Source organism: Apiospora aurea (genome assembly GCF_038362705.1).
Source record: "Apiospora aurea strain CBS 24483 chromosome Unknown utg000008l_segment0_segment0, whole genome shotgun sequence".
In the NCBI taxonomy this organism is placed as follows: domain Eukaryota; kingdom Fungi; phylum Ascomycota; class Sordariomycetes; order Amphisphaeriales; family Apiosporaceae; genus Apiospora; species Apiospora aurea.
This window is the reverse complement of record NW_027117395.1, coordinates 2,561,321-2,574,911: the sequence shown is the minus strand read 5'-3', so window position 1 is coordinate 2,574,911 and position 13,591 is coordinate 2,561,321. Positions and strand designations below refer to the sequence as shown.

The 13,591-nt window shown below is 53.7% G+C and overlaps 4 protein-coding genes across 4 annotated transcripts; 1 reads left to right on the top strand and 3 right to left on the bottom strand.

Annotated features, from left to right (window-relative positions):
• Window positions 1–414: 414 nt before the first annotated feature.
• PG986_012268 (uncharacterized protein) lies at window positions 415–1,321 on the top strand (the record flags this gene model as incomplete). The annotated part of the gene is made up of 4 exons (XM_066848490.1): window positions 415–629; window positions 722–793; window positions 870–980; window positions 1,132–1,321. The coding sequence occupies 4 exons, from the start codon at window positions 415–417 to the stop codon at window positions 1,319–1,321; spliced, it is 588 nt and encodes a 195-aa protein (XP_066695186.1).
• An 859-nt stretch (window positions 1,322–2,180) lies between these two features.
• Window positions 2,181–3,926, bottom strand: PG986_012267 (S-adenosyl-L-methionine-dependent methyltransferase; the record flags this gene model as incomplete). The annotated part of the gene is made up of 6 exons (XM_066848489.1): window positions 2,181–2,211; window positions 2,272–2,572; window positions 2,634–2,951; window positions 3,097–3,116; window positions 3,592–3,713; window positions 3,813–3,926. The coding sequence occupies 6 exons, from the start codon at window positions 3,924–3,926 to the stop codon at window positions 2,181–2,183; spliced, it is 906 nt and encodes a 301-aa protein (XP_066695185.1).
• Window positions 3,927–5,755: 1,829 nt separating this feature from the next.
• PG986_012266 (MFS general substrate transporter) lies at window positions 5,756–8,086 on the bottom strand (the record flags this gene model as incomplete). Its single annotated transcript, XM_066848488.1, has 5 exons — window positions 5,756–6,783; window positions 6,841–6,909; window positions 6,978–7,218; window positions 7,284–7,646; window positions 7,955–8,086. 5 exons carry the CDS (start codon window positions 8,084–8,086, stop codon window positions 5,756–5,758), a joined length of 1,833 nt encoding a protein of 610 aa, XP_066695184.1.
• A 1,278-nt stretch (window positions 8,087–9,364) lies between these two features.
• On the bottom strand, window positions 9,365–12,069 carry PG986_012265 (membrane copper amine oxidase; the record flags this gene model as incomplete). The annotated part of the gene is made up of 5 exons (XM_066848487.1): window positions 9,365–9,644; window positions 9,764–9,925; window positions 10,071–11,313; window positions 11,373–11,692; window positions 11,765–12,069. The coding sequence occupies 5 exons, from the start codon at window positions 12,067–12,069 to the stop codon at window positions 9,365–9,367; spliced, it is 2,310 nt and encodes a 769-aa protein (XP_066695183.1).
• Between the last annotated feature and the right edge of the window lie 1,522 nt (window positions 12,070–13,591).

Genomic DNA, 13,591 nt, shown 5'->3' with positions numbered 1-13,591 from the left:
TGATGTGGGCTCAGCCCGCGTGCCGTCCAGCTTAGACGGCTCTACGCCTTGAGTGAACTGCGTATTGCCCTTTTCGACATCCGAAAGGCTCATCTCCCTGCAGGAGTTCGAACCGTCGGTTGCAAAAATTGCAATTTCTTCTCGACTTCAGCCTTCGTGGGCAGGGGCCTTCCACAGCACAGGACGCCAACGACCATGCCAATCCCGATAGGAAGGACGGCTCACTTAAGCGCGGCTTCAAATCCAACCTGTCCCAACAGCCTGGACATCATGATTGGATATATAAAGCCATCGAAACTGCTTCCACAGCTCGCCAAGCCGACGGCCAGACCCCGCCTGGTCGAAAACCGCTGCGTGACGTATGACAACGGCGGGAAGAATAGTGCCCGATGATACGCCTTTGTGCCCACTTCAATGTCCTACTTCATACATCGTATTCGACTCGTCGAACTCTGCCAGGAAGCTGTCGACACACTTCCATCGATCGTTCTCGAAAGCCAGACGACCAAGTACGACATGGTTCTATCGCTGCACGCCAAGTTCCAGAAATTCTTCCAGCAGCTGCCGATCAACTTCCGCCCCGACGCAGCAAGTATCCAACAGAGCCAGGACATCTGCCGCGACAGGCCGTACATTGTTTGGCAATGGGCACAGCTGCATTTCAGCTTCCACACGCACCTTTGCAGGCCCCATCGACCATTTCACTTAGAGGGCTTGACAGACCCGAAATGCTCCTTCTCTCACAGGACTTGCACCCATTCGGCTCAAACCGTGCTGGAGCTACGGCGATCATGTTAGTTAGCCCTAGAACGACTATGGCTGGGTCGGTTGGTTTTATTAACAAGGTACTTTCAAACTGGATAATACAGGATGCCCAAGTGGGCTTCGGCCCTCCCTCTATTGCCTCGTTACTCAGCAGGTCTTCCTGGCGGCCGTCATCCTCGCCACCGACGTCTCGTTCGACAAAAGTTCGCCGCAGGGTAGTTCCCGAAAGGTATAGGTATCTTCTGCCTGCGAAATGCTGGAAGTATCGAAGAGGGAGTCGGCTACGGCTAGAGAATACATCGAATCGAATACCCGGAAACTGAGGTCTCTACTCAGAGTCCCACCAAGACAACACAATCACTGCAGACGAAGGGGAAATTCAGCAGCAGAAACAGCAGCAACAATAAGGGCGGAGGCTTCGATGGCAGTGCCTGGCCTTGCCGCGACTGACGTTTCGCCTCGTGGATCGTCACGTATGAGCGCCCTCGAGAATCGCATCAACATTGAAGAGGGCCCGGCTGAATTCGGTTCATCCCGAAGCCTCGACTCTCTGTAACTCAGCCAAGGCATCCTATCCATCCTGGGTGATGGTACGGATCTCCACCGAGGTGGCGCAGGGAGCAGCGACATGATAGCCGTGGATACTGGCTACGCGGGCTGGGACTAAATCTAGACCAATTTTTTTTATGTTGCCCCAGAGCTTGGTCTGCCGCAGTGGAATATGTTGTTCGATGGCATGGACTCATATTTGCGACCGGCATATTGAGGACTGTAACTTCTAGGCCTTTCAAGTACTTGAGGCCAAGAAGGTGACGAGTGAGGATGTCATCGTCTAGCCAGGGTAACTACATTTGTGAGATCATGTTACTATGTAGAGTAAGGGGTGGTTTCTGGGATGGGTTGAGGTTTTATGGAGTTCACACAGATCCAAACGTGCGGTCGCCAATAAATATACGAGCTACCCCTATTCTGCGATCCTGACCACCACCAAATATCGAATAGGGGTAGCTCGCATATTATTTTTCACCACGTCGTAAATCCAATCTAGAGGATTACTTGAGTGATTTTAAGACGATGTTTATGGGATTTAGCACTCCGGGGCGCGGTGGCGATTGGTTATTGTCTGCTGAGTTCCAAGTTGTTAGTCTGAAAGTGAAGAGCCTCTGGTGATAGTGTCCAGGCCGTGTTCCAAGGATCAGGATTAGGGTTGGGGGCCACTTCTAGTAAGTCGGGAAGAGAATCAAAGCCTTGGTGATCCTGTCCTTCCTTGAAGACCGTGGGCCCACGGCGAGTGAAATATCAATTTCAAGTTCATGGCTAGTGAAAACTGTTCTATCTGATATCTGCCGACGTTGGTATTTGCCCCCTAGCCACAGGTGCCTCCCTTAGATTCATGTTGTTTTCAACAATCTACATCAGAACGGCTTCTGTCCGTACGTAGTCATACTGATTTGCATCGTCAGTTATCGTTTCCCCTTGCAAATCGTACCCGAAGAAGAAACGTACAGTATAATAAACGGGTGGTAAGTCGTGTCCGGCAATTCCTTGTGAAAGTCGCCTATGATGGCATCGCAATCCTCTTTCGACCACCTCAAAGCCCCTTCGAGTACGGGACCGGTAACCATATCGACCACGGAGAGGGTGTTTTCCGTCATCATGGACCCGATCTTCTGCAGCCGCTCGCTGGGCGGCCATGCGTTCAGAGGGACTGGGTATTTCCGAATTTGGAGGTTTTTGCAACCGCGTGCCGTCATGAGTCGCTTCCATTCGAGAGGAAAGGATAAGGAGCCTCCCATCGCACTCACACCTGCCCTGGCGTGGTCAGCTTCCAGTATCATGAGGCACAGGTTGTTTTGAAGTTTAATTACCTCTCTCAATGGCATGAAACCATTGCTCGCAGCGTGTCCCTTGTGTGGATCGGTCGGCGGATTCGAGCCGCATCACCCAGTTCGTGCATTCTATCCAGCCCCCGGGGCTAAGATGATTCCACATGGAGTCGTAGACGGCCTCTCTCGTGTCCGGCGGGAAGTCTGGCACGCCCCGTGCGTGGATATAGTCGAACTTGCTCTCGAAAGGCCATGGTTTCGTTATATCCACGGTCTCGAAAGCGCAGTTGGGGAGCGTGAAGGGCGGCACCACAGGTTCCACGTCGATGCCCAGGACATGGCAAGCTGGGTTCTTAGTACCTGATCAAATGTATCCCAAGCAATGTTAGTGAAGAAACGAAAGCCTGTGGTGGTGACAAGGAAGGGGTGCACTTGCCGAACTCCTGCTTCGAGTTAGAATAGAGACTATACTCTCGATAAGTATGATGTAAGTAGGGATACTGACCAGAGCCCAGAGCCCACTGGCTGTACCCACATCAAGCACTCTCGCTGGCTTGGGAAAGGGGCATAGTTGAAGTTTCCCATCCCATACTTCAGTGATGGCGCGGTGCTGCAAAGCTGCAGACGAGTCAATATTCTCGAAATACTTGGGCCCTTTGTCAGAAAGGGGTAACGCGCCCACCGTTTATATATCTTTGCCGCTATTATGAAAGAGGAAGAATCATCAGCCCAACATATACAGACAGAATTACAGATGCTGGAGGAGAATGTGACTAACTGCTTGGTCGTCTGGAAAGGTCTCTTGGTAGTAACCCGGGTATATAATGGTAGCTTCCGGGGTGGACTGGCCAACGGCGCTGATAATATTCCGGATGATATTGGCTCTGCGGCCCGAACTCCTAGGAGGCCCACGATCAGCCATTTGCGGACGGGCTCTCATCTCATCGGAAAAGAAGTAGAAAAAGACTGATATGTGACAAATGGGCGCGTGCTGCTTTACCTTCGTTTGCCGATCCGAGGCGCACTAGGCACCTCATCCGAATCGCTGCCGTCCTCGTTCACGGAAGGAGGCCAATAATCGCTGGAGACAACCGACCCAGGCGATTTCGATAACTGGCTTTCCTGGTAGGAAGGTCGCGTTAGTTACCCAGCCGCTCGCTTAGGTAGGCAGAGAAGAGGGGTAAAAAAGAGACGAGGAAACTGGAATGCAACGGGACTTACTGCATATCCGTTACCAGATGCGGAAGCCATGGAATTGTCCGAATATGATGTGCGAGCTTTGTTGAAGTTCATCCCACCTTTTCCTGCTCCTCCGCCTACGCCGCCTCGCGCCATGGATACTGAATCGACCACCCACTCGATGATGCAATGAACAAACAGGTGGATGGGAAGATGTGGTATGTGGACCCTGTTGCTGCCGCTGGGTATGTAATATTCAATTCTTGGGGTAAGGGACAGAAAAGAAAAGAAAAGGGACCTTCCTTGGCCTCGAGCTATGTGGGTGGGGAAGAGAAGGAGAAGGCGACGATGATCTTTCCGTCTCCAAACGCGGGGCAAATAGGCTCACTCGCTTGCTCTTGCTCCTAAGCTGACGGTGCAAGGGGGGGTTTCATCGAAGACTCTCGGTTGAGAATGACCCTAGGTTCCAGGAAGAGTCCCCATGGGTGGGAGGGTGGCACGCTGCCGTGCAGTGCAGCAAGCAGATGGGATAAGAGCCTTACGCTGTTGCGACAAGCATCCCGAGACGACTGTGCATAGCGGCTCGTGTTGGGTTCCAAAGGAATGGAAGCGGACCGAGACAGATTCTTGACAATGAACATATTGGAGAAAAGGGAAATTGATGTTTTTTGTGTCCTCATTCGTTGCCCAGCTTCTTGTGCTATCGCACCAATTGCAATTTGCCTGAATGCCCAATTTACTGGAACAGAAACGAGCCAACCAACCATCTTGGACGGGCTTAAACGGGTGGGCCTGCAAACCATCAAACCCCGGGCCGAAGATGGCCATTGCAAATCGGCATTTACCAAGCAGCCGGTACCCACGAGTTGCTGTCCATTTTGGTCTTCAGTACCTGAGCGGACACGTTTGGGCTCGATGTGGCGCATCTCAAAATAGAAAGAGGAAAAGAAAGAGAGTGTGCGAAGAGGAAAGGCGTGTTGGCTGTTGGTTCTCTCGGCCTGCAGTCTATGTGACGCGACAGGGGGTCGGCATGGCGTGGGACGTTACCCATGCATGCGAGAGGCGCATGCTGGTGATATTGAGGGGTGACGCGGGGAATTTCCTGGAGATAGGCCTTGGCACATGGCTTACAAATCCCGAATAATTTGAGTGCCTAGGCCGTCGTAAACCGATTGTTGTTTCATTAGGAAGAGAGTGCATGTCACTGGTCGGCTTTCTCTGCATGCCATTTCTATACATATCACACCGCGGCCGAACCCATGCTGCCACGATCTAGTAGTTCCCTAGACTAGAGGAAACCGGGGTTTCCCTTGTCAGGTATGAGCAAGGGTCATAGATAGAACCAACAGCCAAGCTGCGCCAGGTGTATCATTGCTTCCGCCCCCTATTCATGTCAGCACGTGATCGGGACGCCGGATTGATTACAGACAGTAGCCCAGACTAGCCATCGACCTGTGTCAATGTAAGCTCTTATATAGTTCTCGGAATTAAAAAGACTTGGGAGCATCCAAAGCCGAGATTGTACCTGTATTTGGTGACCATCCTCAAACAGGTTTGGCAGACGACATGCTTAAATACGCATTTTAGCAATGGCGGGCATGACAGGATAATTAACGATGGTATATACTCAAACTATACATCCTGGGTTTCCACAGGCAAGCAAGTACACACATGGTCCAAGGAGCAATGCAATGGCTAGCCTAAGCATTAAACAGTAGATGTATTAGCTCTGGAGTCAAGTCTAAATAATTATAAACATGATAGGTATCATATGTTAAGTTCACGCTGACAAAAAATTCATCAGTCATCCCCAATCTTTTGACGCCCAGCGCCAGCCATGCGAGCTCTTTCTTTGCTTTGATCCGGCACCAAGTCAGCCGCCACTAGAAAATGTGCAACAGGCACGTCACTCCTCAAAAGCCTCGATTCAAAAGAAGACATTATAAAGTTTGGAAGATCCTGCACATCAACAGCGGAGACATCAATCAGCATGCCGATTGCGTTCGTTGCTGCTTCTCCTCTTCAGCCTGCTCCCGTTCCATCCGCTGTGCCCTCCAGCCTGGGCCACAGAACCACTCCAGCGCCAACAGGGGCGTCATCAAGAGCGTGATGAGACCGAACACCAGAAACGTGGGGCCGTAGCCGATGCCGTCGATGGCGTGCTGCACGACAGCGACACCGGTGGCACCAATGAGGCAGCGCACGAGGTTGTTGACTGCCGTCGCGCTCGCCGCAGCCTTGGGGAACATATCGAGCATGATGGTCGTGTTGGCCGCAAGGACCGACATGGCGCAGAAGGAGGTGATGAACTGGAGCACCAATACCAACGGCAGGCTCTTGAGCAGGATCGAGTAGCCGTACAGGCAGACGCTCACGATGAAGACGGGCGTGACGTAGCAGGTAGGCAGGAGGCGCGCGTGCTCCAAGGGGAAGTCCTTCAGCAGCTTCGTCTTCAGAGATACCGCTTCGGGGATCTCATGAGTGTGACGATATTCCGCCTCGTATCGCTTGTACAGCCGATCCAGCACCTCTCCGGTGACGGTAGATCCTAGTACAATGCCTGCGCCATTGGCCAGAAAAGCGGCAGCCACCTGCAGTTGGCTCAGGCCAAAATTGTCTTTGAGCATCGCCGTGGCGGATGCTGTCACCATGGAGTGGATGGTGTATGAAGCGGATCCGAAAAGCAGGTTAAGGAGAACATCCTTCTCACGCAGCATCTTGACCGGCTCCAACACCAGTTTGTACATGTTGATCGGCTTCATCTCGGGGCGTGTACTGTTATCATCGACATAAGGCTGGCCTTTTATCGAGTACCAAAGTGGCTTGTGAATGCCTCGCAGCGGGACGCTACCGCCGCCAGCGATGGAGCGTAGCGTTTCTGGCAAGAAGAAGACGATGGCGACCAATGTGATAGATCCCATGATCAAGAGTGCCCAGAAGATAGCATGCCATCGCAGCCATTGCGTGAGGAGAGCGCCAATGACGGGACCAAAGGCCTGACCGAACTGCCGCACTACATCGGTGTTAACCTGCGGGAACTATATTCGAAAGGCTGGAAGACATTACTTACTGCCACTGAAGAGCCCGATGTAGCCACCGATTTCGGCTCGTGAGGTAACATCGTTGATCGCACCCGAACCTACAGACAGACGACGGTCAGCGTCAGTGCACCTATCCATGAGTGGTTTTGCCCATGACGCTACGTACCTATAGGTATGGTTGCAGCGCTTCCTATGGCTTGGACCGCGCGCCATCCCATCAGGCTGGCATAGTCATTCGAAGTGGCTAAGCCGATGTTGGCCACCAAGAAGACGATAAAGGTGCCAATGAAAGTGACTCGTCGCCCTCTGGCGTCGGCAAGGGGCGCCCAAAAGCTGGGAGCGATGCCTTGCAGGTACATGAAGATGGTGATACTCAGGTGCACTTTATCTATGCTGACATGGAGGTCCTTTGCAACACGTTAGCCTTCGCCCTGGCGCATGCGTGCAGGTTGGCATGTGAGGTGGGACGTACAGTAGCGATAGCCTTTGTCGAAGGGAAATATATGCTGCTCGCCAGCGGGGAGAACATGGCAGCAAGGGAAAGCAGGACGAGCAGCCACTTCTTGGTGCGTTTGCTAAAGCGATGAGAGGCACCCTTGGGAACCTCTTGGCGATTTGGAGTCGTCGTAGGCGTTTTCTCGTCCATGTCCTCGGGACTTGAGCCGTTGGATTCGCTAAGCGTGATCAAAGATCTCCTGGTCTCGAGACAGGGGAGCTGGTGCGCTGGCGCAGGCTCGGGCTCGGGCTCGGCGGACCGGTCTAGGATAGCCGATCGGAGCTGCTGGTGGTGCCTTGTGATGTCGAACCCATTGGAACGCGGCTCTGGGCCATATGTCTGAAATTATGGTAAAGAGAAACTGAGGAAAGAAGAGAGAAACGGTTGCTGAGGATGGAGAAGGCTTCTCAGTCACTTTTGTGAATATGTTCTCGACTGCATGACGCGTCACCGTCTTGAGCAGGATGGCAAAAATAAAGCGAGTTTCCAGATATTCTGTGCTCTGTTTCGCTTGGCGGCCGTGGAAGGCTGGCTCATGGTCGTACTCTATCGACAGGGCTGGACTAGATATCCATGGTGAAACAGACCAGGCGAGACGCCAGGCCCAGGTGGCCGGCGGACTGGCAGATCCCGCCTCCTAGAGGTACCTCCCGGGGTCCGGCCTCTGATTCTTCGATGGACGGACGTGTATCTCTGCTACGCTGAGTCCAACCCTCGGTGGCTCGATCCGTTCCGGGCACCATGAGGAAAACTTGCTCAATGACGTAGTGGTTTGGCATGTACGTACCTGCTTTTGCGCCTGTTGCTATGTTGCTCAAAGTGACCAAGATAACACCTCACACGACGGCTGCAGCCTTTGAAACCGGTGCGATAGGTCGCTCAGACCCGATTCATGTAATAACTTAGACCGTCTGCATCTTGTCTGCGGCGGCTTTTGTTCACACGCCAACAGAGTCAGACACGATTTGGAAACATGAGGTCTTCCAGAACAGATGAGGTGTGTTGCAAACTTGCATGATGTTTCGTGAAACAAGCTTTAGGGAGGCAGGCAGATGTTTGACTCGAGGCCAAGGAGCAGCCGCAAGTTAACTTTAACCCAAACCCAGAGTCGGGCTACTCCGGGTGGTTTTAGTCGTATGTACGACTAGCTGAGGGATCTCCAGAGGGATCTCCAGGGGGATCTGGAGTTCCCGCCTGGCACGGACTGCTGCTAACTGACTGACAGATGGGATGAACACTGTCAGTGGCAGAAGTAGGGAAGGTACATCACGGAAAGTATTTCGCTCTAGCCAAGACAGTGACAGTCGAAACAATTTGGGTTTGAAGACGACCAGAATCGGAACATCCCTCCCCGTTCCTCCGTGGTCGTTTTATCCGAATTGCCATCAATCGTTTTGCTTTGTCTTATCTCGGAGACCAGCAGGAAAAATCAGGTAAAGAAGGGCCTTGGAACTCTGCTATATTTGGAAGCTATTTGTGCTACCTCGTCATCGCGGGTCTGAGTGCAATGCGTCGACGCAAGCACAAGGAGCCTTGGAAGGATCTCGGATACCGCGAGAATTGTCCCTCAGCCCATCTGGGAAGGACCAACTGGAGATAGACGAACAAAGAACGAAGAAGGCGCCAGAAAAAGTCGGGGAGCAGCCACACTCGCTGGCTTACGTGGCCTACGGGCCTTCAATGTACTTCCAGCACTGTTGCCGCAACGAAGACGTGCCGGATTTCATATGCAGTAACAGCCACCGCCCGACATCGAAGTCTAGCTCAGAACATGGCGCTAGTTACCGCTCATTAAGTTTCTCATGTCAATTCTTTGTTCCATCTCTATGACGCGCGGCGACAGGTGCGAGGTTTCTCGACATCCACCCGGCAGGTATTCACGGCATAGATCATCAGTTCATGCGATTGTTCTGCCCGTTCACAGTTCTGCCTCGTCGAATATGATCGAACCGGTTCATGACTGATTGATTATTGGACGGGTTCTGTTGATGCTAAAGACGGTCCAGCCTGACTCTGACTTGAAAGCCACTCAGGTATCCTTCCACTCCTGCGTCCCCTCAATGCAGACCATCCATCTCATAGAAGACATTGGTCGGGTCGTATGGGTACTTGTTGATGACGCTGTCGCCCGCGTACGCCATGAGCGCCGACTCGCAGATGGGATCGCGGCCGGCCTTGGTCAGGCTCGAGACCTTGCCCTTGTCGTAGTTGATCCTGACTTGGCTGCGCGACCTGATGGACTGATCCCCGTCAAAGTAGTTGGACGGCACGAACTTCATGCCAGCCCTGGCCTCTGTCATAACAGTATTAGGCAAGTCCCCGCTGTGAGGTACATGGCTGGGAACAGAGAGGTCAGTAACCCATGTTTTCTTTCTTCTTCTTTTTCTTCTTTTGGGGACGGGTTGACGAAACGTCGGAAGAAAGGGAAAGGGAAAGGGGGTGCAGGGGGAACTTACTGCATCCCAAGGTTCACCCAGAGAACTATGTCCTCCTGATCCAAAGATTCGCCGTCGAAGAACTTGGCGAAGTCGGTGGGCGGGTTGCGTGTGTCTTGGTTTCCGTACGGGTGAGTCGCTCTTGGCTCCGAGTCTTTGGCACGCGAAATCGAAACATCGTATCTAGGAGATCGAGGTTAGCGAACACAATTTCTCAACAGAGTTCTTCGATGGCTCGTATTGAACCAAGTGGCTGGGACTTGTTATGGTTTTGTGGTTCTTGCAGCTTGTGGCTGGCCGGAACCGAGTCAAGAGGGTTCAAACTCACTCCGCGAAATGTGCCGTGTTCCTCATAACGGTGGAGTTGATAATAGACAGATGGGAACCCGGGGTGCTTGGCAGGACGCGCCAGCCCCTGTATTCGCCCCACTGGTTCTTCTGGTCTTTGTTGACGACGACGACCTGGCCCTGGCCGTTGGGCTCCCAGTTGAAGCGCCCCTGGTCCTCGTTGCTGATGTACGTGCGCTCGAGCTCCATGGTGTTGACGACCTCGCCGTCGGACCAGGGGTAGGTGCGGGAGATGGGCTTGTTCTTGACCAGCTGGACCGAGTTGGCCGTGCCGAGCACGTCGAGGTCGGCCTTGAAGTTGAGCACGTGGTCGTGCATGGCGCCGTTGAGGCCGTTGTGGATCCTGTACCCGAACCCGTCGTTCTTGGCCTCGAACGCGCCCGAGATGTAGCCCGAGGCGCGCACGTCGACGGCGACGGACCCGTCGAGCGCGAACGTGTACGAGAAGGTGTAGTCGTAGTTGCCGACGGTCGCGACGGCGCGCACGATGAACTCGACGTTCTTGGACACGGTCACCCAGCCGTTGGTCGTGTGCCGCTGGATGGGCCCGTCGGCGTCGAACTCGAACAGGCAGATGCTGTCGGTGTGCGTGTGCGTCTGCTCGTGCGCGTAGTAGCTCGCGTTCAGGTACGTCGCGTACTGCGGGCAGTCGTAGCCCTTGACCAGCTCGTACGTGTTGCTCCCGAAGCCGTAGTAGCTGTCGAGGTAGGCAATGTGCGACGACCACGGGTCGCTGCCGGCGTAGTGCGCGAGCGCCTCCTGCAGCCCCAGCTCGTACAGGATGCGCTCGCCCTTGTACTTGACGTCGTAGAAGGCCAGGCCCGTGTCCCGCGTGAAGCCGAGGTAGAAGCTGAAGTCCATCCACTCCACGTACTGCCGCTCCACATCGACCTTGTGTCGGGGAGGGCCCGCGGCCACGGCCATCGGCGCCGGGGTGTCGTCTCCGGGGAACGGGTCGCCTTGGCGCTCCGTCCAGGCCCACTGAGCGTCGGGTTCCCGGCCGACCTTCTCGAAGCCCGGGCTGAAGTATGCGGCACGGAAGGCCTCCGTGGTCTCGTAGAAGACACCGTTGTAGTACCAGCCCTCAAGCTTCCACTTGCTTGGCTCCCGGCCTGTGACATCCGATTTCATGTAAAGGCCGGCGGACATGATACTGCCGGTGTCGAACATGCCGCTCGGCTTCCGGGATACGCCGTACCAGCGCTTGACAGTGCCATCCTCGCCTTGCCACACCGGGTCAGTGGACCCGATTCTCAAGGTGTCGTTGGCGTACCCGCTCAACGTGCCCCCCACAAGTCCATCGCAATATCCTCGATGGAGCGGCCGATGGGGTGCAACCATTTCTCCTGAACAACCGGGCCGTCGGCGTCCAGGTTACGGACCTTGCCTTCGGTCTTGCGGGTAAACGGGAATTCCAACGGAAAGTACTTGGCCGTGGCGTTGTCGAGCGGCAGAGGCCCGACCAGGATGTCCTCATAGGTCGGGGTCTCAGAAGCGCGGTTGCTGAGCAGCACGTGGGCGTAGCGCTCGGGTGCGGGAGCTGAGCCGTCCAGATAGGGCAACACGTCTGTCTTGTTTGGCATCATTGCCTCCACGAGTATACTAACGAGACAGGGATGAGCGACACGTCTCATATTGGCACATTACCCGTTAGAGGGCTGAGAAGCAACTTACACGCTGTTCTGCCAAGTACCATTGATGCCGTTCACCGTCGGGACAGTCAACTTGAGCTCCGGCCGCTGGACAAGCCATTCGATGACGGCGGCCGTGTCGGAGCTGGAGATGGGGGCCCACACATTCTCCTTGGGCGCCGTCACTTCTGGGGCCACCGAAAAACATTGCGGTGTAGTTGTTTGGTTGTTAACCGCGGTTTGCCTGCTCGTGAGCCTCCTGTTCTCCAACCAAGACCCGGCAAGTCGAGAGGCAGAGACGGTGCAATGCTGGCCCAGAAGGGCAACGTAAATGAACTTGGGTAGCATTGGTTCTTCCGGGTGAGGCGGGGGCTCAGCTCAGAGAATCGCGATGGCCTGACCAGACAGGAGAATCAGACCATTGGACTGGCAATTACGGATATTTATATATACACGTGTTTATTGCAAGATCCGATCGTCGGTCCCCCCGGGCCCGACAATACGGGGACCCGCATACAGTATATTGCCAGCCCCTCGGAAAGATTCGAGGCATCGCCATGATTGGACTTGCGGAGTCGTACAACCCCAGGCCAGGCCGCCTTCGGCAGGATCGGGGCCTCACCGAAAGGCGAAGATCATCCCGGCGCAATATGGCAGAACACATGGGGAAGGGGCAATCTGCGGGGGTATTGGTTCCACCTTCTGATAACGGAGGAGCCCGCAGGATGGGGGGGGGGATAATGGAATCCCTCCGATTATACTACCCTCATAGACCAACTGTTGGTCCGTGAGCTCCTATACCATTTGAGCAAAGTCGCAAAACGATGCTCTTGTATAAAAAGCAATAGTTAAAAGGGGTTGTATAAACATACATTGGCACTCTAAATACTCTTTTACAGTAGTTTTCAGCATGCTATCCTTGTCAAGCATTTATTCTTTGTGCAGTGGGACGAGTCTGGTATACACATATACCGAACTGGCTGCCCGGTGCACCACGATGGAGGGTGTACGAGCCGATGATAAGTTATCAAGCTTTTTGAAAATGCCAAGACCAAGGACTACGCCCGCCGCTGATTGCCGGCCCGAGCTGCATTCAGATCTCTTATTAGGCTAGCGCCGTACGGGGGGCATGAGATAAGGAGAGCCAAGGGGCTATTGGGGTAGCTTGATGCCCTCCTCCCGTTTCCGGAAGGGCTTTCCAAGTCGAGATTACCAGATCAGTCACCTTACTAACCGAAGCGATTGCCTACACTCGAGAAAAAAGCTACTTTGGGACACTGTCCCCTGGGGCTTACTTGCCTCTACAAGTCTGGGCTTCGATAGCGAACTGACGACAATTTCATATATAATCTAGAAGCAATGGCATTCCTCCGTGGTAGACCTAAATAAGTTCAGGATACTGAGGCTTAGCAACTGCGCGAGAACATTATCCTGTATGATTTCAGAAGAACAAGGACTCGGCTTGACGAGGCTTAGCCCTCACTTTGTTTCACGATTCAATGTGTTTAGATCAGCCAAGGGCAGGCGTGGTAGGTTTGAGCGTACTCATTTGCCAGAATGTTGACTCTGTCTATATCACGTATGACTTGGGGGTAAAAGCAATACAGCCAGTTGGCGAGCCAAGGTTGAGTACATACCATCTTTAGGAGAAAGTGAAGGGTGCAGTCACACTTCGTCGCTGCCTCCAGGGCTTTTTTCATCTTACAACCAAATATGCACCGTAATGGGTTACTCCAGCAACACGACGGGAACTCGGGAAGGGTGGAATACTCTCATGCCGGGATGAATCGCAAAAGTGGCTGCGAATAAGAGTTTCAAATAGTGTCCAGCCGTTTCGACATCCTACCAGCAGAACTTAGGCCCAGAAATA